The sequence below is a fragment of the Poromitra crassiceps genome (assembly GCF_964638095.1).
Source record: "Poromitra crassiceps genome assembly, chromosome: 6".
Lineage (NCBI taxonomy): Eukaryota > Metazoa > Chordata > Actinopteri > Beryciformes > Melamphaidae > Poromitra > Poromitra crassiceps.
Genome location: NC_139627.1, coordinates 38,788,936 through 38,813,449, shown reverse-complemented (window position 1 = coordinate 38,813,449; position 24,514 = coordinate 38,788,936). Strand labels below are relative to the sequence as shown.

Here is a 24,514-nt window from a genome sequence, read left to right as displayed (position 1 = left end):
TTTTGGTGACTAAAAACATCCCCAAAAATGAAAATGGCACATTAACATATCAACAAAACCTGTAAATAACTAATGGGACATTTCATGCCTATACCATCTACCAAACTTAATTTCAGCAGAATTAGGCCATGTTCAGACTAGGAGGCCAAATCTGATTTGTGAACTTTAGTGACCTATTAATGATTCTATCCAGATTGGTTTTATGAGTCTGTGTCACTTGTCCCAAACCACATATGGAGGTCTGGACACACAGATCCGACTTGAAAATCAGATTTAGATTTGTGGCAGTGATTGGGCACACTCCCAAATCAGATTTGGGAAACCAATCAAGATAATGATGATTAATGACTTCATCAGCAAATTAGATTTGCCTGTAATGTGAACATGGCCTTAGTGTCCAACAAATGACATAATTTGGAGGACAAATTCTGTAACTCTCAACCTAATGTAATTTATACAATATTGTAGAGAAATATAGGCTAATGGCGAAGACGAAGCAAAAATAAACGATAAAAAAAAAAAAATCTCAACAAATCAGCATTTCCAGTGGTTTTATTAATGTGTTTGTGTCTCACCATATTGCGTGGCTATGAGGAGACTCAGAAACAGGCATGCCCAGCCTCCAGGTGCATCTAGTAGGCAAATCAGGCCGGATCCAGCTCCTCTCATCAATAGCCACATCTCCATTCTCCAGCTCCTTCTCACTGTTGTCTTGGGATGATCCATTCTGAACCTTGTGACCGCCCTGGTCTCCATTCTTCAATGTGATGACCTTGCCATTCATGTGGGTCTCAGAAAAGGACTTTTGCACTAGAAGGGCATCTGCATTTATGATGGACACCGCTTTGGTCATGGCATCTCCGCTGAGGAGAGTGTGTGCATTAAGGATCTTAGCCGCATGGGGGCAGATAGCAGGAACAGGGCCAGACCCTGTACTGGAAGGAACAGAAGGCATGGCTCACCTGTGAGGAGACAGGACACACACACACACACACACACACACACACACACACACACACACACACACACACACACACACACACACACACACACACACACACACACACACACACACACACACACACCTTGGGCAATGTTTTCAATCTTTTATTACCAGTGGTGCCTGGAGAAGTGGGTATTACTCTTTATTATACTTTACTTTATACTTTTTTACTTTATACTTTACACTTTATTTATTTATTTATTTTATTATTTCGAAAAAATCCTTATATAACGAGTTTTAAGGCTAGAACCAAGCCAACCCGTGACCTACTGAATCGTGAGTGACCATAAAGCATTTCAGTTGGAGCAAAAACAAAAAATAAAGACCGGTGGAATCGAACATTCGACCCCCCCACAGGTTGTTATTTTTTGTTTGTTTTTTAATGGCTAAAGACCCTGGAAACCGAAATCCACGAAAACCTCCTAACTAAGTAATTTAGGGTCTTATGTGAGTAATTATAAGCCTCAAAAAGTTTGAGACATTAGTTTCAACCCAAATCCTAAATATCGCCATTTATTAACAAAATGTTCCTGTGGTGTGATGAACTCAAAATGCATATTTATTTTGGGTTTCCAGGGTCTTAAACAGTTAAGGCTGGGCGTGCCTCTCTCTCTCTCTGGGCTGCACATGGTAGAAACAGGTTGTGTTGGTGGGCTGCTGTAAGGTAGCCAAGCCATTAAGATGAGGCTGATACATAATATCCAGCCACAGTGGCAGCTGGCTGAGAAGGGAAGGTAAAATGTGCACACACAAAATCGTGCTTACAGAGTCATGCTGGTCTGTCAGCAAGTCAAGTAATAGCCGAAGGAGAAGCTGATCCACAGAAAAACAAAAACAACCGTATTCATACCAACAACAACACAACTATTTGTAGGAGAACCTCAAGTTACAGCTGCAACAAACTCCCATTTCCTTTTACTATGACACTATGAATAGATTTGCTCTGTGAGTGCGTCCTCAGCTTGGCTGCTGTCACGGCCCTGCAACCTGAAGCCCCTGCGACCTGCGTGCACCCGTGGGGGTGTGTCTGTGCCTCAGCCGACACCCGTGGGGGTGTGTTTGTGCTGCAGCCGACACCCGTGGGGGTGTGTTTGTGCTGCAGCCGACACCCGTGGGGGTATGTCTGTGCTGCAGCCGACACCCATGGGGGTGTGTCTCCGTGCGGCAGCCGACACCCGTGGGGGTGTGTCTCCGTGCGGCAGCCGACACCGCTCCTCGTGAGAGTGGCAATAACGCAATGTGCTGAAAGTGATACTGCACACACAGGACTCAAGCTCAAAACGTGAGGGTGATCAAAACCAGTGGTTCTCAATATAGGGCAGTGGTCGTTGGGGGAGTTCCATGGGTTCCTTCACCCAGCAAATTGATCAACTGTTTAACTTCACTATTATGAATGCAGAAGAATGATTATTTCAATCATAGTGTCACTGACCTTATGAGGGGGGGGGGGGGGGGGGGGGACAATCACTGATCAAAACCCTAACCCAATGTAGCCTAAATGAATGATGAGTCACCAAGGGGATTTAAATCAGATACAGCTGATGAATAAGATGGGCCGAGGTCCATGGGTGAACTTAACAAAGTCCCTCAAAGGGAGACAGAACCAAGAAGACGAATTATGTAATGTCAAGATGCAAAGCCCGGAGTTGCTTGGTTCAATCAGCATTATTGAAATTCAAATAACATGCAACAGACATAACAGTTTAGATGGTAAAACAGCAGTTTATGAACTAATGAAGAACAAGAGTACATGATTACACGATTATACACACACCCTTCCCCTAACCAGCACCAATAACTGAATTCCAGACCACACACCATGTGAATATGATGTAGCATTATTATGGGGGATATCAGAACATCTCAAAAAGCTCTGCAAACTGAATAAACATAGTTATTAAAAAAAATAACATCTCAAAAAGATGTGTAAGTACATTGAGAGCAACATGCTGTTGGTGTCAAGTTCCTTCTATGTCTACATACGTGGCCAATAAAGCTGATTCTGACCAGGAGACTGAGGGGATTATGTGATGTCACGCAACTGGAAATGATGTCACGCAATTGCTCGACTGTAATGTCATCGGTAGTTGTGCTGTCACCTAAGATGTAGTCTCCTAAGATGTCACCTGGAAGTGATGTCACTCGTGCACCCGACAATTGCTCGAGTGACATCACTGATGACATCACAACTGCCTGATGTAGTCACCTGTAGGTCTGGGCGAATCCATCTCGTGCGAGTGATGTCACTGACGAGTGATGTCACTCAACTGGAAGTGATGTCACGCAATTACTTGACTGTGATGTCATCAAGCAGTTGTGATGTCATCAGTGATGTCACTCGAGCAATTGTCTTCTTCTTTAGTTAAAATTGCTTAAGTGGTGTCTCTACCGCGTACTTCAGTACCTGGGTGTGATTTTTTATATTTTCACTGCCAAAATAACACAGTGAAGCACCCACAGTGATCTGATCTTATCTAACTGAATCATCAAATCAGATTAGGTTTGCCAATTAAATTAAGTGTTATGGCACACAACTGGCTCATCTATGGTAAGTAGCCTATATTAGACGTAATAATTGTTCATCTAAAATATATGAAACTGTTAAAATAAGGCTTGTGTCACACCCGAAGTAGCCTAATATAAGTAGTAAGGAGCCTTTTTTAAATGTCAGAAATGCTATCCAAACACATTGGAGATGCAGCTTTGGAAGAGGGTAGTGAAATGATAATCTCCAGTCTTGGGTTCCATGTCGCTGTTCCGACCTCTCGCTGTTCCGACCTCCCCTCTCCCAGCCCCCATGCCTAAACCTAACCTCCCCCAGACCCTAACCCAAAACCTAACCTCTCCCACCCCCACGCCTAAACCTAACCTCCCCCAGACCCTAACCCAAAACCTAACCTCTCCCACCCCCCCCCCCCCCCACGCCTAAACCTAAGGTCGGCATTGCGGGTGGTCGGCATAGCGGGTGGACACCCCAGTGGTTGTGCCACTGTGCAGGCCTAACATGACCCGTTTGAAGTTTTCAAACGCTGTTCCATTGGGATAACTTACACCGGCGGAATAATAAGGCTAACTTTAAAATCGGGCCCTGCTTCTCTGAGCAAATTAGAGGATGTATATTTCTTCTTATTTAATAGCCAATACGAACACCGTTTCTTCTCTGTACAAAGCATTATAAGATTGTTTTTTTTTATTCGACAGCGCAAATTGCAACCAAAATGGAAAAAAAGTATAGTCTTTGTGAGTTGTCTTTCTGCACTTTGAAATGCAAAATGTAACCGATTGCATTACCTTATAATTCACTGATTTCAATAGAAAACTGGTTGTTGGTGTAGCCTACTGTATAACATCCCTGGTGTGATGTCCCAAATCTAAACAGACCACACTGGTGTACTTTTAGCATTAGTCTGGAAGATGATGCAATAACCACACAGATTAACAGCAGCACCGGCCGGGCCACCATTCTGAAGTGAGGATGCTGTGGTGGCGTAACGTTACGTTTCATCATCAGCCACTGGTAGGACTAGGAGCATCAATTTATACAGCCGCAAAATATAAATGATTACTTCTTATTAGGGATCAATGCGTTACAGATAGATAGAGATACCGCAATGGCATGCCATTCTCTGCGCAGCCTGGCTAACGTGATAACGTTAAGTGATGATGGAGCGCATGGTGCTGAATCACTCTGAGAACAGATCTAACTATCCTTTATTAGTGTTCATAAATGTTTAGTTAGAGAGACGCGCACTCACCTTTTCGTCAGTAAAGGAGTGGAAGATGGGTTCAATTATAATGTGACTTCCCGTCAGCACAGACTGCATCAGCCCGCAACTCACACGTTTTAAAGGGAGACATGCCCCTCTCTGATGTCGTCGTGGATTGGCCGGAGTGGGGGAGTTGATCTCTTCGTCTACCAATCAGCGCTCACATACTTGTCGGGCCCCCGCCTCGCAGATGACTCTCCCATAAAGAGCAATTTAAATGCTTTGAGTTTGGCCTGCAGCCTGGCATGTCCCAGCTCGACTCAAGTTCCGCCAAAACAAAGCAAACCTCCTTTGTCTTCAAGTACAGACAAGCCACTTGCAAGTTGCAGCTATCTGGTGCCAGTTACAAATATCCTGAAGTCAACTTGCCATGTCCTACCTGCTCAGCATCCTACCACTTCTTGATTGGTGTGATCTCCAATTGGTTGTTTCTTCGGGTGGACCCCCTTCACTGTAGGCCGACTTGGCAACAATTATTTTAGCCCAAACCATTTAACAGTCTGTGAACTGTTACTTAACAAACCATGTGTTGGAGGCCTTACTAAACAAACTAAAATATCAAATGCAGGCTGTTGTTTATTTTCTTCTTCAACCCTGTGCTGTTGCAGCGTGAGCAAACCTTAATTTACTTTACAGTGGCCAGTGCCAGATCTCTTGTGAATCCAGCTGCCTTGCAAGGTTACGTGCCAGATGGCTCCAACACTGAGCCTGCTCAACAACAAAAACATGTGGTGGGCCAAACTTGTTAGCCTGGGTAAACCCAGCCCCCAGTGACCTGCTCTCAGGCTCACCCTGCTGTCACAAGTGACTGGGAACTGAGAGAGCAGGTCACGTGGGGGCTGGGTTTACCTAGGCTACAAACTTGTGTGCACAGGCGTTTTTCTAGGCCCATGGTAAACAACACTATGGCCAGGCACATGGTAAGAAAAAGAACACCCTCTGAAATGTATGTGTCCTGATGTGATCTTCCCAAAAGAAAAATAACTAGAATCTTCATACTGTAGGGCAGAGACACTCAACTTGCTTTGCCCGGGGGCCACTTTCGTGAAATGATAGAAGGCCAGGGGCCAGTTAATAAACAAACAATATACATTAAATATACAGCTAAATTATAGATTATTGAAAGATATTCCATATTCCAGACTGAAATGTTATAACAGAAGTGTAGTATTGGCCAGAGTGACATGAACATTTGGACAATTATTCTGCGGGTATCTTGCATGTTGCGTTCAGTTGTTTTTTTTGCAATTCCATCGCGGGCCACATGCGGCCTGCGGGCGCCCCGTGTCGCAGGCCGCAAGTTGAGTATCACTGCGTAGGGACTTCACTTCATGTATGTCTGCACTAGTACTCAACAGTATGTTTATAGTGACCATGTCTTGTCTTGGTGGTATATTTTATGTTCTCTAGTGTCACTAAAGACCAATACCATATTACATACTGTAGATCTTCTGTGACATTTGACTTGCATCCTTCTAAAAATGTATACGTTATCGGAGGATTATTGCAGTTATTTTTTTTTAAACCATTGTACTTTCTTGTATCCTTAGAGCAAATGAAGGGAAGAATCAACCATGAAGTCAGACAACCTCAAAACTGAAAACGAAATTGATAGTGGAAGTGAAGTTAAAAGGGAATGGGGAAGAAAAAATAAAAAACTAAGGAAGGTGTCTGGGCATGCCAACTCAAAGCAGCTACTTAACTTTGGCAAGTCAACAGTGCTGACCAAAAGGAAATCTAATAATTACCATGACAGAACCTAAATATAGATAAGCTCTTTACAGTGTACCAATCCGGCTACACAGGTGCTTTTCTGCAATTTATTGCAGCTAAACTAGCTTGGTGTTCACCGTTATTGTTTTTAGTCTGAAGCACTTGGCTACATTTGTCTGTAGGAAAAGTGCTGTACAAATAAGGTATGATTGATTTAAGTTATCAGTATGGCGTTCACACACCATGACAATGTATAGTAGACTGTACAATGTACTTGAACAAAACACATTTAAGGGTTTCCCTTTGCTCCATAACAATTTTTTTAATGCATTTCTTACCATCAACAAATCCTATGAAAATGACAATCAGCATTTATTTTGTTTAGCCAAAAAGTCTCATCCATGTAGACGGTGCCAAATACAGCCATGCCCCAGTAGCCCAAGATATCCCGGGGCAGCCCAATTTGACCTCAAACAACTTATTAATAGGCCGGCTGTAAACACGTTTGCGATCTCAGGAATGTAGCACCGAAAATAGTCCCTGGTGTAAATAATTTCTTCACATTAGAATTTGATTTGGTAAAAACTACAATAGCCTGATTTTTATGGTAACAGCGATTTTTTAAATTGAAACTGTCTTCATTGACGCCTAAAATGGGAACGTAGGATGTCGGAAAGTACCGTAATGCAAGTAGAGCAGACAAATAGTTGATTTGTCATTTTGATAGGATTTGTTGATTGTAAGAAATACATAAAAAACATCAGCCTTCTCCTTTAGGCTACGTTCACACAGGGCACCCAAGCCTTGCCTTTACCCACGCTTTTAAATAGGCGTCCTTTTCAGTCAATGAGGCTGTGTACACAGGGCGCCTCAGCGTGAACCTTGCGTGTACCCACGCCTCACCTGACCTGCGCCGATTTTATCGTTTAGGCGTGAGTTCTATTTTCAATCCGACTAGGCGCGTGAAGGCACACTTCTTCTGTCAAGATTAAGGAAAAACATGACAATATCCGTGGGAAATGGCAAAGTCAACTGAATTTCAAAATAAAATGGTGTTACTACAACAATGTTGAGCAGAGAGAGTGATTGACGGGTGGCTATAACGTGGGGCTTTCTCCCCGTCGGTAAACAAATCTTCAGGAGAGAGAATAGCGACCGAAGAAGCAAGATGGACAATGAAAAGTTAATCCACTTAGTACAACAGCATCCAGTTCTCTATGACAGCAGTCACCAAAGAAGGAGACCTGGTTATACATATCCAGCATCAATCGCACATTAAATATATCCGATTTATTTTACCTACACATGATAATTCGGGACCACACGTGACCAAAAAAACACTCGGGAGAGGAGAGGCGCTTGTAACTCGGCTCAGGTTCAGCGTGGAATAGGCGTGCAGTGTGATCACAAAAGCGTGTGATAGGTTCACGCGCAGCTCAAGGTCTGCAGGCGTAGGCGTGGGTTGAGGCAAGGCAAGGCGTAGGTGCCCTGTGTGAACGTAGCCTTAAGCCCAGTGCCATGTGCCAGAAAAAAACACTAAACACTGCACTATTGATATTGTAACCAGTGATTCAGGCATCAGATCAGTCATATTGAGTACAAATCTTAAATTTAATGAGTACAAACTCATCTTCACAAATGAAAAAACAACAAATTCGTCAATTCTGTCACATTTCCGTCATTAACAACAACTTTCCATTAGACCTGGACTAGATTTGGAGGGGGGGGGGGGTGGACACAAACTAAAACAACCTGGGGATGGACAGAGAGGAGGGGAGTACGTGTGGCCGTGGCACTGGTCTAGAACCTTCCTGAGCGCTCTCGGTCTCTGGAGCGGCGTCTCTCGCGGTCGCGGCCGCCGCCACCTCCTCCTGCTCCACCTCCACCACCACCACCTCCTCCTCCTCCTCCTCCACCACCTCCACGGCCTCTGTCCCGCGAGCGAGATCGCCTCTCTCTGGATCGAGACCGAGACCGATGTCGGCCGCCGCTGTGAAAAGAGACGATGGGGTGAGTGGTTGTGAGCTACTGTAGATTAGTGCAAAGAAGATGATGCTGAATTAAAAAAACAAATCTTTCTCAGTGATATAGAGGCAAAGTGACCGCCTACTTCCTGCTTCAGCACTGTACCAGAGATTTTCATCCGCCATTTATTTTCCCATAGACATTTCATAAAATAAAATGCTTATAAAAAGTTTTACTTCGTCAAACCAAACGGCTCAGCTACATCGAAATATATATCGACATATTTTCTTTAAATCCGCAATTTTGTTACGTTTTGGTCCGAGTGAAATGTTAAGTGGTCTCTCCTGTTTCTAAATATATCTGAACCGTTTGGTTTGACCAAGTAAAACTATTTTTATAAGCATTTTACGAAATGTCTATGGGAAAATAAATGGCGGATGAAAATCTCTGGTAGTGCTGAAGCAGGAAGTAGGCGGTCACTTTGCCTCTCTATATCCCAATACTTGATGTAATACTTCTAAACCCTCATTTCCAACTGACAAATGGCTTTTACATTTCACTAAACAGTCATACAGCACATCTTTGTGTAAAGGTAAATCCACAGATATGGACAAGTTTGTACCCCTTCCTGCGGCGTCCATAGAGCTCTCTCCTCAGTTCACGGGAGATGGGCTTCAGATGCATGAAGTTACAGAAGCCACCTCGAGTGCATTCCCTATGGAGAGAGGTACCATTAGCAAAGCATCACTGTGACAGAAGAATCTTATCGAAGCTTCACCCAGCAGCTGCTACATACAGACAAGCTCAGATATGGTGTAGGCTTAGTCAATACTTTGGTCAATTAAACAAATGTGTACTGTCTGCTGATCTCCAAGCAGGTGTTGATAACTGGAATTTATCAATACAACTGAGAATTTAGACGAGAGAGAGAGAGAGAGAGAGAGAGAGAGAGAGAGAATACTTTTCAGAACTAATATGCCATGAGGACGAATAACGAAAACTACCCTATGGCCAAACACTAAGTACAATAGTAATCCTTCTATTCAAAATATATGTGATTTACTATTGGCAATGACCACATCCACAGTCTATATGTAGAGGTAACATGATTAAACAACTTCACCAACGGGAATGTTTTTGGATTTACATTTTTTTTTAGGCTTGGAGCTACCATTACCGTGGCTTAAATCAAAGTTTTAGATCTGACTCCTTTCCTATGAGGTCTTCCTGAATAGAGTTGATGGTGCGTATGCATACGTGTGTGTGTGTGTGTGTGTGTGTGTGTGTGTGTTGTGTAAGCTCCCAGAAGGCGGCAAGACACCGAATTGCATAAGAGCTAGTTTTTAACAACTTACCAAAGGAATAAAGGCTTTTTATATTTTTCACCTTAAAGGGGGACTAACCCCCTAGATATGTATTAGAACAGTGATTTGAAAATACCTATGGAAAAAACCAAGAAATTACATATACTCTTGTCTATACTAGACTCTTTGGCTGTGTTAAGTCAAGATTTTTTTTCGGAAATCGACGCCATTACAGTTTGCCTACTGCCTCAAAAATAATTTATTTGAGAGGGGCGATATCTTTATAAATATCAACAATTAGCCAACGCTGGTGGCCTGTATGGAAACAGAAAATCCTGAAATGGTTGATAGTTATATCAATTTGGCCATTCAGTGGCGAACTAGAAATTTAATTATTTTTGTCCCATTTTGTCCCATGTGTGTGTGCGTGGCTTGCATGTGGCTTGTCTAAACTTACGTTAAGAGCCTCGCTGCTCGCAGCACACAGCACACAGTGAGGACAAACCTCTCGCTCTGGGGTAACACAATGCGAGATTTCTCCACGTAATTCCCTCGTCTAACTAGAGATAAACCGCGCAATGAAATCCGTTTTTAATTTGCGTTTTGGGGCTTGGGGAGAGCTCTTCTCCTCCTCACACTGTTCCCATGCGAATCCCCCCGAGCAGCACACACACACAGACAGAGCCAGTCGCTCTGCTCTGCTGACTTGATTTCCATAAAAGTTGGCGTTGCTTGTACACAGTGATGATATTATATTAGCCGATATGTTTAGAGAAGCTTTGTCACATTGTCACGTCGTAGTATAGCGTTATATTTTACATGTCCGCTAAACTGCGACGAGATTTGTTTGCTGAAATGTCAGACTGTTGAAAGCCCCCGCCTCTCACTGCTGGTGTGTGCTGCTGCCGCGCGCCCCCGCGGGTGCATGAGAGAGCAGACTGGCCGAGAGAAGTGCTTCTGAAGTCGGACTGATAGCCGCGGAAATGAGCACAGAGCTGCTGCTGCTGCTGCTGCTGCTGCTGCGCGCGCGCCCGGAGCTTGGTGCTAGTGCATGAGGTTACAGTACGACTCTCTCCCGCTGGAGACAGTGCTTCCAACTCGGACTGATAATATAAACATCATCATTCGAGCTTATCCAGGTAAGATATCAATAAAGTAATGACACATTCAGCGGGAAACTAACTATAATTAAGACATGTGCCAACTTTGACGACGTTTGGTTCAGTATTTTAAGAGCAAACTTCAATAGGAATAGGCTTGGAGTTCTGAGGAGCCGAAAGGGTACAGGGGGGGTAGGGGAGTAATTATCTTGAAATCCCATAGTCTTTGGGAACACTGTGACGTCAATGTGTTCCTAATCTCCCATTCATTTGAGAAAAAAAAAAAAGCAGTCTTTGACCCTAAGAGGGCGCTTATGCCAGGTATGCTGCTGAAAAATGATACAAATGGTAAAATGGCAACAGTTTGGTGTCAAATGTGGAAATTCTGACCAGAATTCTTCACACATCACCCCCAAAGTCATATATATTGGTTAAAAGCTGAAAAAAAGTGTTTTGGAGGTTAGTTACACTTTAAGTTGAGTTATTATCTTCCTGGCTAATACATATCCTCTGCCAAAGAGCACCTTCTTGTCCGATACATTTGATACGTTTTAAGAAGCCCTCCGTCCTATCGCCCTCTAAACACAGATGTTCATTGGGATCTGTACACCACGAATGGTCAAATGGCCTTCAGCTAATAGATGCTGTGATGTACTGACCCCATTTCATACTGGCGACAGCAGGCTTCTCTGAAGTCTGTGACAGGAGAGAGTTCAGCATGGACGGCCTGTGCGTTAAACCACCGATTATTCAGGTCGATCACAGCCTTCTCAGCATCCTCCTCACGACGGAACTACAAAGGATACCAGGAGAGACAGAGTGTACTTTATAAGAACTACAAAGGATACCAGGAGAGACAGAGTGTACTTTATAAGAACTACAAAGGATACCAGGAGAGACAGAGTGTACTTTATAAGAACTACAAAGGATACCAGGAGAGACAGAGTGTACTTTATAAGAACTACAAAGGATACCAGGAGAGACAGTGTACTTTATAAGAACTACAAAGGATACCAGGAGAGACAGTGTACTTTATAAGAACTACAAAGGATACCAGGATAGACAGAGTGTACTTTATAAGAACTACAAAGGATACCAGGAGAGACAAGAGTGTACTTTACGAGAGGAACTACAAAGGATACCAGGAGAGACAGAGTGTACTTTATAAGAGGGAAAAGTGTTGGTTGTGAAACAGGCAAAAAGGCATGACACTGCAGCAGGGGTACATATGCGTGTGTATGCCAGACAAACAGAACCCACCTTCACATACACATTCCCAACTAGGTGATCTCCAAGGTTGTCACATACATTCATCTCCTCCACTTCTCCGTACTTTTCTTCCATCTCTGTGAAGACCTCCTATGACATAGGAATCAGAGGAAAGCAGATAAAAAAGGAGTGACATCTGCATTTGAATGTTTATTATAATACGGATGAACGGACGTACGTACGTACATACATAGGGACGGACAGACAACCTGAAAACATAATGTCTCCGGCCCGGCTAGCGCCGGCGGAGGCATGGAAAGCACTAAAGCAGTCAATGTTATACTTTTGTCAACATATATCCACCTTATTTTTGGCGGCCATTTTGCCTTACGTTAACGATGGGTTCTATTTCCGGTGTAACCAATTTAGATAACCCCCCAGCCCCCGACAAAAAAAACGTCTGAGGATTTTACCCTTTTACAGCAGAGCCATTCTGCTCTACAGCCGTGTCGTTCGGGTGCTGGGATAACATAATGCATCGTGGGTAGTCGGCTACTAACTGTGGTGGCTAATGTTAGCGGCTAGCTAGCTATGTTACATGGCAGTAAAACGCCACCAAATTGATTTAACTTTTAACCATTTCGAGTAACACACATTTCGAGTTTCCATACGGACCTCCAGCGTTGGTTAGTTGTTTATAACGTGACTATATTTATAACTTTTATAACGGACTCCAGCTTCCGGTTTATAATTCGGGTCTGCAGCCAGAGTATAACAAAGGAAATGGCAAGCGGCAACAATGAGTCACGTTAAACCGGACCTTGTACCCACGATTCTTTTTTTACAGTGGGGCATTCAAAAATAAGGTGGATAACGGGATCCTATGGAGCCAGCCTAGAGTGTGTGATGTCACAATTCACTTGACTGTACAGGCTGCACTTCTTTACTAAATTCACAAAAACCTGTGAGAGGTCACACAACTTTAACGCTACATACCTATACATAGAGTTGCTCCGATCGATCGGCACTTGATCGGAATCGGCCGATTTGGCCTTTTTCGGCTTTGATCGGAGTTATCAAAAGTGCCGATCAAACAAGGCCGATCAGAATGACACAAAATATGCAAGAACTACTACCAGAGACGTTTCAATATAGAGATAGTGCACTCCCAGGCTGCCAAGTAGTATTCTTCCGGTCTCCTAAAGGGCAGCTTGTGATTGGCTGTCTCTCCGTGTCATGAAGCTTCATTGGCTCCCAAGTTTCCTTAGGGGGCGTGGTGGTAGTGACGAAAAAGTGTTTGGAAGTTGGACTCTCTCTATAGCGAAAGCAGCTTGGGCGACACAGCACAGCACAGCAGCTAACATGGCGTCGCCTGTCTGGCAATTTTACAACTTGTTGGAGAAGGACAACAAATTTGCCGTTTGCATTGTGTGCTCAAAGGAGATACCGCGTGGAGGAACGCAGCAGAAGAGTTTCAACACTACGAACCTCATAAGACATTTGAAGGTTTCCCACGTCAAGGAATTTGAGGAGTTTACAAAGTTGGCGAGCGCTAAGGCAGCGAAAGAGCGTGCAGCAACCGAACGCCACTCACTCAGCTAACTGTAACAGAGACATTGAAACGACAGCAACGACAGCAAGAAACGAAAATAAATAAATGCAAAGCTAATGGAATTCATATGTCTTGATCAGCAGCCGCTGTCTGTTGCGGAAGACCTCGGGTTCAAACGCCTCATGTCCTGCTTGGATCCACGTTACACGCTGCCAGGACGTAAATATTTAACTGACGTTTGCCTGCCGGAATTATACCAAATTGTGTACAAGGACATCAAGAGCCTTATGAAAGACAACACCACGTCAATCAGCTTCACGACTGACATTTGGAGTTCGAGTGTCTGTCCTATGTCCATGCTGAGCCTAACTGCGCAGTTTATTGATGAAAAGTTCGACCTGAACAAAGTTGTACTTCACTCACAAGAGTTTTCTGGGTCACACACCGCGGAGGCTATCGCTGCAGCTTTCACAGACATGTTCCAAGCTGTGTTGGTGCACATGTTGTGTACATAGTATTATATTTTTTGTTTTATAAGACAGTATTTATTTTTCCACAGGAAAGCTACAGTATACAGTCTACTCTGTAAGCTCCAAGTTGTCTAAGAGAGTGTCTCTAGAGAGAGTTGCATGTTGCCTTAGCCTGCAATAAAACGGTTGTCAATTCATGATACTTTCTCATCTCCTAATTTTAATACTTAATATACAATGTCGATGTTGTTAAGAATAATTAAATATATGAATAATGCGACACAATAAATAGAAGGCTTGAATTGATGGTGATCGGTGATCGGCCATATCGGGATCGGCAGATACTGCTTCCAGTGATCGGTGATCGGTGATCGGCCTCAAAAAAGCTGATCGGAGCATCTCTACCTATACATCAAACTCTTCAGCTACCTCGACTCTAACTCACAATTTTCATTATAAGCAATGTATGGTTTGAGATATCAACGTTTGTTTGACACTAGTGTTCCACTATTTCAAATTGCGCAGCAAATAGAGGGCATCAAGATGGTGGACACTGGCCACAACAAAACCGTTTGTGACTGCAAGTCGTGCATGAGGAGGTGATACAGGGATTTTCTGTGTTTCACGCTCGTAAATGACTGATGACCAAGAGCAGCATCACAACATGACATGGAGAAGGAAGACTATCATGACTTTGCAAAGGGACATAAATATTGACATTGGGATTTCAAAAGTTTGATGAAAGGTTTAGTGTGCGGGTTTGAACAAAGTACGGTCAATAATGAGCTGGCATGCAATGCAATAATAATAAAAAAGAAGCCCTCTGGACTGCAAACAATCCAGTATTCTAAATCTAAAGCCTGCTTTATGCTCACCATGCCGTGAAGGGCGCGGGGGTGGAGCAAGGGCCGGGCGCGTCAAATGGCGTAAATTTGTTGGGCGTGGTTATTCGCTACCTCCGTAGGGCGCCCACCGTGTGCCTGATTTTTTTTCTCACAGCGCGACCTCCGCACGGCTTCTCTCCAAACATGGCCGCTTTCAAGCCACTGAGCACTGAGCTGTGTTGTCCCCACATTTCTTGACCCATGTGGTAGGCTATAAACTTTGATTTGCAACTGTTTGTTTTTAGTCATTTCACCAAGTAAATGTGTTGTGAGCATGATGAGAGAGATTAAAAGCAGCACAGAGTAGGCAATCAGGGCTGAGAACTAAAACGGCTTTCAGTAAAAACAAGTTTGGTGATTCATTCATGTGCTGATGTACGGTCGTTTGAGAGTGAAAGCGCACTCAGTAGTACTGCACATAATAGCGTTTCATTGCGACTTTTCACGGGCTGTTCTCACTATTACCATTGTACAATACATGCTGATCACTTCTGAGTATAATAGCATCTGCCCCAGCGCGAGGTCCGCACGGTGACTCGCGGAGCTCCACCCCCACGGAGCTTGCTTGAGTATAATGAGCCCTTAAGGTGTCTGCATGCATCTGTCAATATTATGTTTTCGGAATTTCTTTCACCAAACATGTATGCGTGATTCCATAACTTTTATAGATTAAATGTATAGGTCCATGTTCATTTGTCCTAGTAATTTGTAGTCATTCACTGATGGGACAAAACAGATCAATCATATTCTGCAAGGAAGTTGTACGTGTCGGAAATGTGTCGTCATGGTTTGAGGCAGACCTGCACTACATAAGGTGCTCTTCAGTAAGATGCAGTCTTTGGTCCTTACCTCAAAGAACTCGTCATAGTGCTCCTGCATCTCCACATCACTGACGGCACCTAGTGGGGTCAACGAGAACGACACTTTCATTACAAGGAAAGGGGGAGGGGGCACACACACACACAGACACACACGCACACACACACAGTAATTTCACTATAATACATATCAAACTTAAGTTATACATGGCAAGTGTTAAACAAAGGCGGACACAAATTCTGGACAACTGGGAAAGTGAAAACCTCTTGCTAGTTGAATTTATAAATTGCGTAGGTTATTCATAACTTCAAAAACCATTAATCAAAAACAAATATAAATGATAGTTTTAAGTCCAACAAGACGAGTAAAAAAATAGCATTTATTCATGATCTCCCAATGAGAGCATAGAGTGAGATGAGACACCCTGTAAACTGAAGGTGTTTGTTTGCTGAAGGTATTGGAAACAATTTGATGTGGGCACAACTGATTCAGCCATTGATCAAAGTGAGGAAACAACCAGTCCAGATGGCCAGTCCTCACTTCTAATAGTAAGATTTCATGGCCACAAATGAAGCCTAGCAAATCTTTCACACTTTTTGCCAGAGAGAATGTTCAGGCCTCTTACATAAAGCACATTTTGGTGCTACAATGTGTAAAAGGATTTGCATGCAACTTATCTTGTTGTCATCACATTGATATTCTAAAACAGTAAAACAGGGAAAATCCACCCCTAGTCAGAATTGACATAATTTCTATATGTAATAGAAAACAAAGGCTCATCCGTGATGTCATAAAGCGACAATAAATTGAAGCTTGGTGAGATCAGAGCAGCTTTTTCTTGGCCTTTTTTCCGGCTTCAGTAGAGAATGTTCCTGTGCAGAAATGATGAGCTGAACTAGACAGGATCATAGAAATAACAGGCGTAATTGGAAGGGGATGGATTTTAACTTCACTCACTAAATTATGCTACAAGCCTGCAAAGCCCAGAACTCTACAGTTGCCTCCACAGAGGGTGATGTCAGATAGATAGAGAGGTGTGTGCATGGACAGAGAAAAATACACTGTTAAGGGTTGGAAACTTACAGTTCAAACCATCGGCAGACTGGGCACTGTTTTGAGGGTTACGGTAAATGTTCAAGAGGGCAATTGTCTGAAATGCAAAATATATTTTTTTAGATGGTTTCACAAGAAGATTTGAGTTTGTTTTGATAAGATAATTTACCAAACAGGCTCAAAATTGATTTAAAAAAAAGTGAGGACAGAAAAATTACAAGGTTGTTGTTATGATCCTCTGCAATGGTCTAAGCTGCAAAAGCAAAAGTTAGTAAGCAAAGGTGAACATTTCAGCACAGAAAGCCCCTGGAAACAAAAATAGATACTGTGTTTTGAATTCCTGACTTAACACATTCACTGCCAGCCTTTTTTTTTTTTACTGTAGGTAGGTTCTGCCAGAGGTTTTTTTTGAGGATTCTGGCTCATTTTACAAGAGCCGAGGATTATTTTCTGCTTGGACTTTGTGAACACAAAGTTCACAAAAGTACTAATAGAATGTGTGCTTTCTCTGTCTAAAAGAGTTAGTTTGTAGAGTTAGTAGTTATGTAGATATTAGCCGTTGAGTACAGCATGGTTTCAGCGTCTGAGAGTGAAAGCTGAGATAATCGCAGTTTTGTGAAATTCAATCAAACAGGCAGAACAGTCACTTTAACCATTTATTTTTGGCATCAGTGAGAGATCAGACATCTAAACAATATAGTTCTGAACGCCCTCTCCTTCAAACTCCTCCCTCCGTGGGCGTGTCTGGTGGCTTTCAGCCTGCGTTTGTCACAAGCGAGTGTTCTGCTGCTGCTGCTGCGAGTTTGAGCAGCCTCCCTCCCTGGCAGCGAGTGTGGATAGGGCTCACTTGTTTCTTGGGTTTGAGAGCTTTGATGAAGCTTTGTGCGATTCTAGGCTTTATGCTGCGTGTTTCAAAGTGTGTTTTCCACCCAGTCTATTTTTGGAATCCCCCACCGCCAGCTCCCAGCGCGATAATGCGCGAAAGTGAAAGCGTTTTCGCCAATCCATTTTACAGTAGAGAATGGTTTCCTCGCGCGTTACCCTACAGTTTTGGCTCTGCTTTTCCTAGTGTGGAGAGCACTGTCGCCACTTAGTGGGTCCGTGGAATGGGTTGTACACGTTCGCTGACTCCAATATTTTTATAGGAGACTTGGGGAGCGTTGATACACGTCCCACCGTCAAAAAAAAAAAAAAAAATTTAAGCCGAGATAACTCGTCATTGGCAGTGAACCGTTGGACCGATTTTTTTTTTTTGACGGTGGGATGTGCATCTAACCCTTTTACATCTCTTATATAAGTATTGGACGTGTACAACGTGTACAACCCATTCCACCGACCCACTAAGTGGCGACAAGGAAGGAGGAAGGCAAGCAAAAAGCAGTGTGACGAAGCCATTCTCATGAAAGTGGATTGGCGAAGGCGCTTTCGTTTTCGCGCTGATTGCTGGCGGTGCGGGATTGCAGGTTTGCATAGTGGATCGCGGGTGGAGCACACTTTGAGACACGCGGCATAAATGTGACCGGAGTCGCGGGGGCTTCATCAGGGCTCTCGGCCAAAGCTCCAAGGGGCGAGCGAGTCCAACCAGACTTCCTCAAAGAGCGGCCGCTCAGACAGGCACAGCCGCACAGCAGCTGCAAAGCAGTGAGACTGGTGACAAGCTTGTGGTGCAGCAGGCCATTTTGCCTGGCAAAATAGCACCAAATTGGAAACAGCCATAAAAGGCTTTTAGAATGGGATTTTCAACCCATTCTTTTTTGTTTCTTTTTCGCTCTAATTTAGAGTAATTTAATTTCTATTCAGAAATTTATTTGAGAGGTCGAGAGTATGAGAAAGTGCATTTGCACAGGTAGGAAAGTGCTTGTGACACGGCGCTGCAGCCAAGAAGAACGCCCACGGAGGGAGGAGTTGAGCAGAGGGGAGTTTCCTGCTGTTATGGAGGAAATTACTGTTCAAAACTATTGTTTAGGTCTTACTGATGCCAAAAATGAATGGTTAAAGTGACTGTTCTATCGAATTTCACAAAAAGCCGTTTATCTCTGAATATTTTTTCTGACGCTGAAACCATGCTGTATTCAACTGCTAATGCTTACATAACTACTAACTCTACAAACTAACTCTTTTAGACAGAGAAAGCACACATTCTATTAGTTCTTTTTAGATGATTGGTGTTCACGAAGTCCTAACAGAAAAGAATCCTCAGCTCTTGTAAAATGAGCCTAGAATCCTCAAAAAAAAAAACTGGCAGAACTTACCTACAGCATTGAAAAAAGGCTGGCAGTCAATGTGTTAACAGAAAGATGTGTTATTTATCACCCAGCAAAATTTGAACGCTTAAAAATGTTGCCAAGTATATAATATTAGGTTTCAAAATCATTAATAATATAATTAAATACGGTACATTAAATGTATTTAAATGTAACAAATGTAAATATGTCAATTTGCAAGTTAAAAAGATATTGTGCAGGATACATGTTCTATAGTTTGGTTCCTGGTATCAAATTATTATCATATTACATCAATGAAATCTTGGGAAATTTTGGACAAGAAAAAGTCATGAGAAAATCTTACCTGGCTGAAGGTTGGCTTATTGTGTAACCGGGAGCAGCGGTCGCCATGCCGACAGGCACCAATTTTAAAATAAAAAGAGCAGTTCACCCTTTGGAGAAGAAGAAGAAGAAGATATGAGGATTAAAATGAGTTAGGTAACTAATCATGAGAAGAAACTGTATAACATGGGGGCTGCAGTTCATGTCAATACATTAATTCACCTGCAAAAACAAGGTTTAGACACCCACAGTCCCAGATTTTCCCAACATTGGGTTCCAGGCACATTTTTGTAAACATGTTTGCACAGACATTTGTTGCTTTTTTTATTTAGGCTATAAACATGGGAGTTAGTTTTTGTGTTGCATTCTAATATGGACACAATATGTCCAGCTTTAACCACTAGGCCTACATCTTCAGGATGGTAAACAAAACTTAGATTTGGCGGTCAGACTCTTCTGGTTTACGTAACCCTATAAATATTAACACAAAATATACACATTTGTGAGTTACCACGTTGTGTGTCAAGCAACGTGTTTTAACGCCAATTGTGGGACACAAATGATTCCCTCTCTAGGGCCAACACTTTAACCTAAAAATCATTATCTTCGATTCTTCGGGTAACGTTAGACTTGTAATTGAAACAAAATGTGCAAAGCACACTTCCCACTGTGGACCTGACGTAATAAATTGTCCACGAGAATGATATCACGCACGTTATACGTTACACTCCTGCGTTTGAGCTCATGGGTCTGAAACGAAGTTATCAGCCATCGCATTGTTCTCCAGTGTGTGCTTGCTAACATCCCTTATGATATCGTTTCCTATGATGTTAATTGTATCTAGGTACATTGCATATTATTGAATTAAGCTAACCAGCCGCGTGTAACGTTAGAACACACTGACCCAGTATAAGTACACATATTTATGAACGCTGAAGCATAAATTCAGCATCATTTACCCAGAAGTGGCTGCAACCAGCAATCGTAGCCCAACCTCCTTGAGCAACGCGGTATTTGACCAACGTTAGCTGCCACCATAAGATAAAGCTAATTAAGCAACTTTAGTACGTTATACAAACAGCATATACATCATGAAAGTGTGTATTGTGGTCCGGACAAAATGAAAACGATTCATGGTTTGTAAAAAATAAATTAAATCTGAGTTACTTACTTATCTTTTTCTGTGCCGAAAATGGATGCCAAGTACTCCGCCATCTTGGATCGCGCTGCAAGACTTCCTTCTTCTTCTTTTCGTTTAATGGTGGATTGCAATCTTTGACTTTGAAGGTGGATACCGCCACCTACTGTACCGGAGTATGCAAATACATTCCTAATATAATCTTGTATCCTTTAAAAATTCAATCACAGCTTTCCTTCTCATTTTACAGTTGTCATCAATATTCCTCCTAAGCTCCATTCTCTATTTGCCTCCCTAATCCTTAACCAGAGTTGTTCCCTCTTCAGTGTTGCATGGCAAACTTTTCCCTACTATGAACAGTGATTTATTGAGTCCTGTGTGATCAAACCATCTAGTTAACTTGACTTCCTTCCTCCTATTTCCCCGTGCCCACAGCGTCCCAGGCGGGATTCGAACCCATGGACCTTCTTGCTGTGAGGCGACAGCGCTACCACTGCGCCACCGTGCCCCAGCCTATCTTTCAAGAGTCACTTGAGGCCTAATTCAAAGGCATGAAAGCAAAATTCGTCCAAGGTATAGGCTACTTTACATTCAGCCCTCACAGGCTCTTCGTCAGGTCAACAAACAAGTTCAGGTGGTCCTCAGAATGTGTGGTCATGTCATGGTAAACAATGTGATATCAAAAGCATCAAGTAGCCTATCAAAAACCATGACAAGGGGGGATAACCCAGAAATTATAAGTTGATATTGCACAAAGGAAAAGAAAAAAAGAAAAAGTTAGAATGAGATTCAACTAAGTAGCATTATACATAGGCTACATTCGAAGATACACAGTAAAAGGGCATATTTAATTGTTTTTTTGTTTTCATCCTTGTGGCCTGTTAATGATAAATTCTGAAGTTATTAGGGGAACTACAATCTCATGATCTCCTACAATAAGAATGTGAAAAGTGACCTGTCTGTGTGTGAGCAGAATTGTGTTCAGCACAGCTATGCCATACGTGTGATCATCACTTTGAATCTTTCAGGAAGTGTAAAGAGCACCCCTAGGAGCGACCTAACAGAGCCGGATTTCTGAATGTATAATTAGGGCTGACTAAATGGGCAAAATGGCTAATTAGTGGCCAAATTGACACAACACAAGTTCAGCACCATGGAGAGCTCCAGAGTGGAGGAGCCCACAGGTGAGCAGAGTTGTAATCAGTCAGTGAAGTGGACTATGAAAACCCCCTGGGGAGAGGAGAGGCTGCATGCCGACTGTGAGGCCTGGGTAATAATGGCCAGTCACACAGGGAGGGGTATTCCGCTAAGACGTCTTTCTGTCCACAGGATTGTTTTTAGTTAAAGTGTCTCTCCATATCACTGAAGATAAAGTTGGACTAATATGGTTCCACAAAATGATAATTGCCTGTCTTGCACTGCTCACAGCACTTTTAATTCAGCTTTGGTAATGATGATGTGATTTTATTTCATAATACAAGTTGAAGTTTGAATAACTATGCCAGAGCGCAAACTGGACCGTTCGTAAATTGGGAGCCCCGTTGTAATGTGTCGTACATCCGTACTCTCATTTCAGTGTAGCGTCAGATTGGATTTACGAACGCATCCCAAATAGCCAAAATGTTGACACACAAATGAAAATGTAGGCCTAGGCTACTGTATCAAGACAAGTCACACCTTCTTATGCCACAAGGACATGCATTATGAATCAGAAATGAGACTAGTTTAGATTTATCAACATACATTTATTTGATAAAGCTGATCAAAAATATAAATTTCAGAGTTTGAGAATTAAAAGGAGACAGACACTTGACAGCAAATAATTCACAAAATGACACATTTACATGCAAATCCATTGGTTTGTCCTTCACATAATATTTTATAAGTCAACATCAAATGTGAACAGCACGAGTTAAGCTGAGGTGTAAAAAAAATAAAAATGCAGAACTTGTTGGTAAACTGGCACCGCTTATTTTGTTAACTAGGCATCTCGCGCTCGATTCCTCGATACTCGCCCGCCCTGCAGCTCACATAGGCGGCTCGGCTGTTGCGTGGCCTCGCCTGCACTATTGGTGCGAATGTGTGTGTTGCTCACAAAATGTTATTGCACTTAGGTGTGCCCTTACGTTTACATCAGTGCCTATGACATCATCAGTGATGTCACAATGCCTCCTATGACATCAGCATTGGGACAAAAATTGAAACAAACAGAGATTTCCCTAAGCCCCTTTTATATAGAGAAAGACTAGGCATCTTGCGCGCACGATTCCTATGGTCACCCGCTGCACGGGCTCGCCCACCCTGCAGCTCGCATATGAAGCTTGGCCCTTGCGTGGCCTTGCACGCAGCTCGGCTGCTGCTTGGCCTCGCCTGCTCTATTGGCGTGCGTGGGTGTGTTGTAGGGCTGCTCGATTATGGCAAAAATCATAATCACGATTATTTTTGACTGATATTGAAATCACAATTATTTAACGCGATTACTCATTTTTTTGCAAAATGACTTTGTCAACATCATGCATTTATTGAACTTGAAAAAACTTGTATTTTCTTTTTAATACAATACTGGATTTCTTTGAACTGTATATATATATAATTGAACTGAAAAACAAATAAATACACGAAAATAAAGATAAAAAAAATAGATAAATAAATAGGCCAACTAAAATAAATAAAAAATAATTGTTTTATCTCTATTATCTTGTTTTCATAATTGTAATTGCGATTAAAATTCGATTAATTGCACAGCCCTAGTGTGTTGCTCACAAAATGTTATTGCCCTTAAGTTTACATACGCACGGGTCGGGTGTGTGTGTGCTCCTACATCCATCAGTCTTATACCACTGATGACATCATCAGTGTATCATGACATCACTGATGACATCCTCAGTGATGTCACAATGCTGATGTCACTGATGACATCATCAGTGATGTCACAATGCTGATGTCACTGATGACATCATCAGTGATGTCACAATGCACAATTGCTCTAGTGACATCAATGATGACATCACTTATGACATATTCAGTGATTTATGACATCATCAGTGTGACAAAAATTGAAACAGAACAGAGAATATATATATATTTTTGTGTTTCAGAGAAACATTGCCCACATTGCCAAATGTATACTAGGTTGATTCCTCTGCAGCTCGCAGAGCTGGCCCTGCAGCTCGCATTCGCTCGGCTGCTGTGTGGCCAATGAGACCAGCATCACTGATGATGTCAGATTTATGACATCACTGATGATGTTATCAGTGGGATCTATGACATCACTGATGATGTCACAATGGAATTTATGACATCACTGATGATGTCACAGTGGGATTTATGACATCATTGATGATGTCACAGTAGGATTTATGACATCACTGATGATGTCACAGTGAGATTTATGACATCACTGATGATGTTACAGTGGGATACATGACATCACAGTGGGACACAGAGAAACAGACAGACAGAGCCCTAGCTCCCATGGCTGATGATGTAAGGTAAGTATCCGTGAAAGCCTACCCAGAAACAGAGTATGCTATAAATGTACAGTATATATAAAAGAATTTGACAACAAAGTAAAACAAAAGCCACCACAATAATCAATACATTAATATAATCATAACCTTTCCCCAATGTATTTTGAACATACCACAAACTTGATAAATACTCAAAAGCTTGTAAACTTCATTGCAGCTTATTTATATCTTCATCAGATTTTTAATGTATTAATTTATGTCTACACTTTCTTTTGACTTCAGTGGAATTCACCCTACATAAAGAAATTAAAACGGCATACATATTTACAAGTAGGGTCTATGCCCAAGTGGTGGGCTGAATCCCTTGGCAGTAACGTTTAACCCATTTTATAATCGAATTAAATCCCATACATCAAAATAACCCACATCTCCAACTTTATCAAGAGCACGTCTCACAATGCTATCACATTTTAGTACACAGTTGAAAGAAAGTATATCAATACTTTGAACTAAAATAAGAC

At 42.4% G+C, this 24,514-nt stretch overlaps 2 protein-coding genes across 5 annotated transcripts in view; both read right to left on the bottom strand.

Annotated features, from left to right (window-relative positions):
• The window catches only part of cbsb (cystathionine beta-synthase b), a 28,848-nt gene extending 24,004 nt beyond the window's left edge, over window positions 1-4,844 (bottom strand). For 2 of the 3 annotated variants that reach the window (XR_014552750.1, XM_083638008.1), the window contains exons 1-2: window positions 4,759-4,828; window positions 576-962 (exon numbers count right to left, since the gene is read on the bottom strand). Coding sequence is in view for 2 of the 3 variants with exons in the window: in XM_083638008.1 (XP_083494134.1) it covers window positions 576-955 (380 nt within the window). In the remaining variant the exon portion in view is untranslated. Of the gene's footprint in view, window positions 1-575; window positions 963-4,758 lie in introns of all 3 variants that reach the window. The other variant, XM_083638009.1, reaches the window with a different exon arrangement.
• A 1,954-nt stretch (window positions 4,845-6,798) lies between these two features.
• On the bottom strand, window positions 6,799-20,633 carry u2af1 (U2 small nuclear RNA auxiliary factor 1). 2 transcript variants are annotated; one of them, XM_083638724.1, is made up of 8 exons: window positions 20,557-20,633; window positions 19,408-19,495; window positions 16,870-16,936; window positions 15,817-15,890; window positions 12,113-12,211; window positions 11,512-11,645; window positions 9,071-9,163; window positions 6,799-8,473 (listed from the first exon to the last, which is right to left on the bottom strand). In XM_083638724.1, exons 1-8 carry the CDS (start codon window positions 20,598-20,600, stop codon window positions 8,284-8,286), a joined length of 789 nt encoding a protein of 262 aa, XP_083494850.1. In that variant the 5' UTR covers window positions 20,601-20,633; the 3' UTR covers window positions 6,799-8,283. The 2 variants fall into 2 exon arrangements, with proteins under 2 accessions (XP_083494850.1, XP_083494851.1); XM_083638725.1 differs by having other exon boundaries at window positions 6,800-8,473; window positions 15,817-15,866.
• Window positions 20,634-24,514: the final 3,881 nt, after the last annotated feature.

Excerpts from the sequence above, each read along its gene's own strand:
- u2af1 (XM_083638724.1), bottom strand. The coding sequence starts at position 20,600 with ATGGCGGAGTACTTGGCATCCATTTTCGGCACAGAAAAAGATAA. Across the intron at positions 9,164-11,511 it reads TGTCGCCAGTATGAAATGGG|GGAATGCACTCGAGGTGGCT; the intron begins GTCAGTACATCA and ends CTCTCTCCATAG. Across the intron at positions 8,474-9,070 it reads TATGGACGCCGCAGGAAGGG|CGGCGGCCGACATCGGTCTC; the intron begins GTACAAACTTGT and ends CTCTTTTCACAG.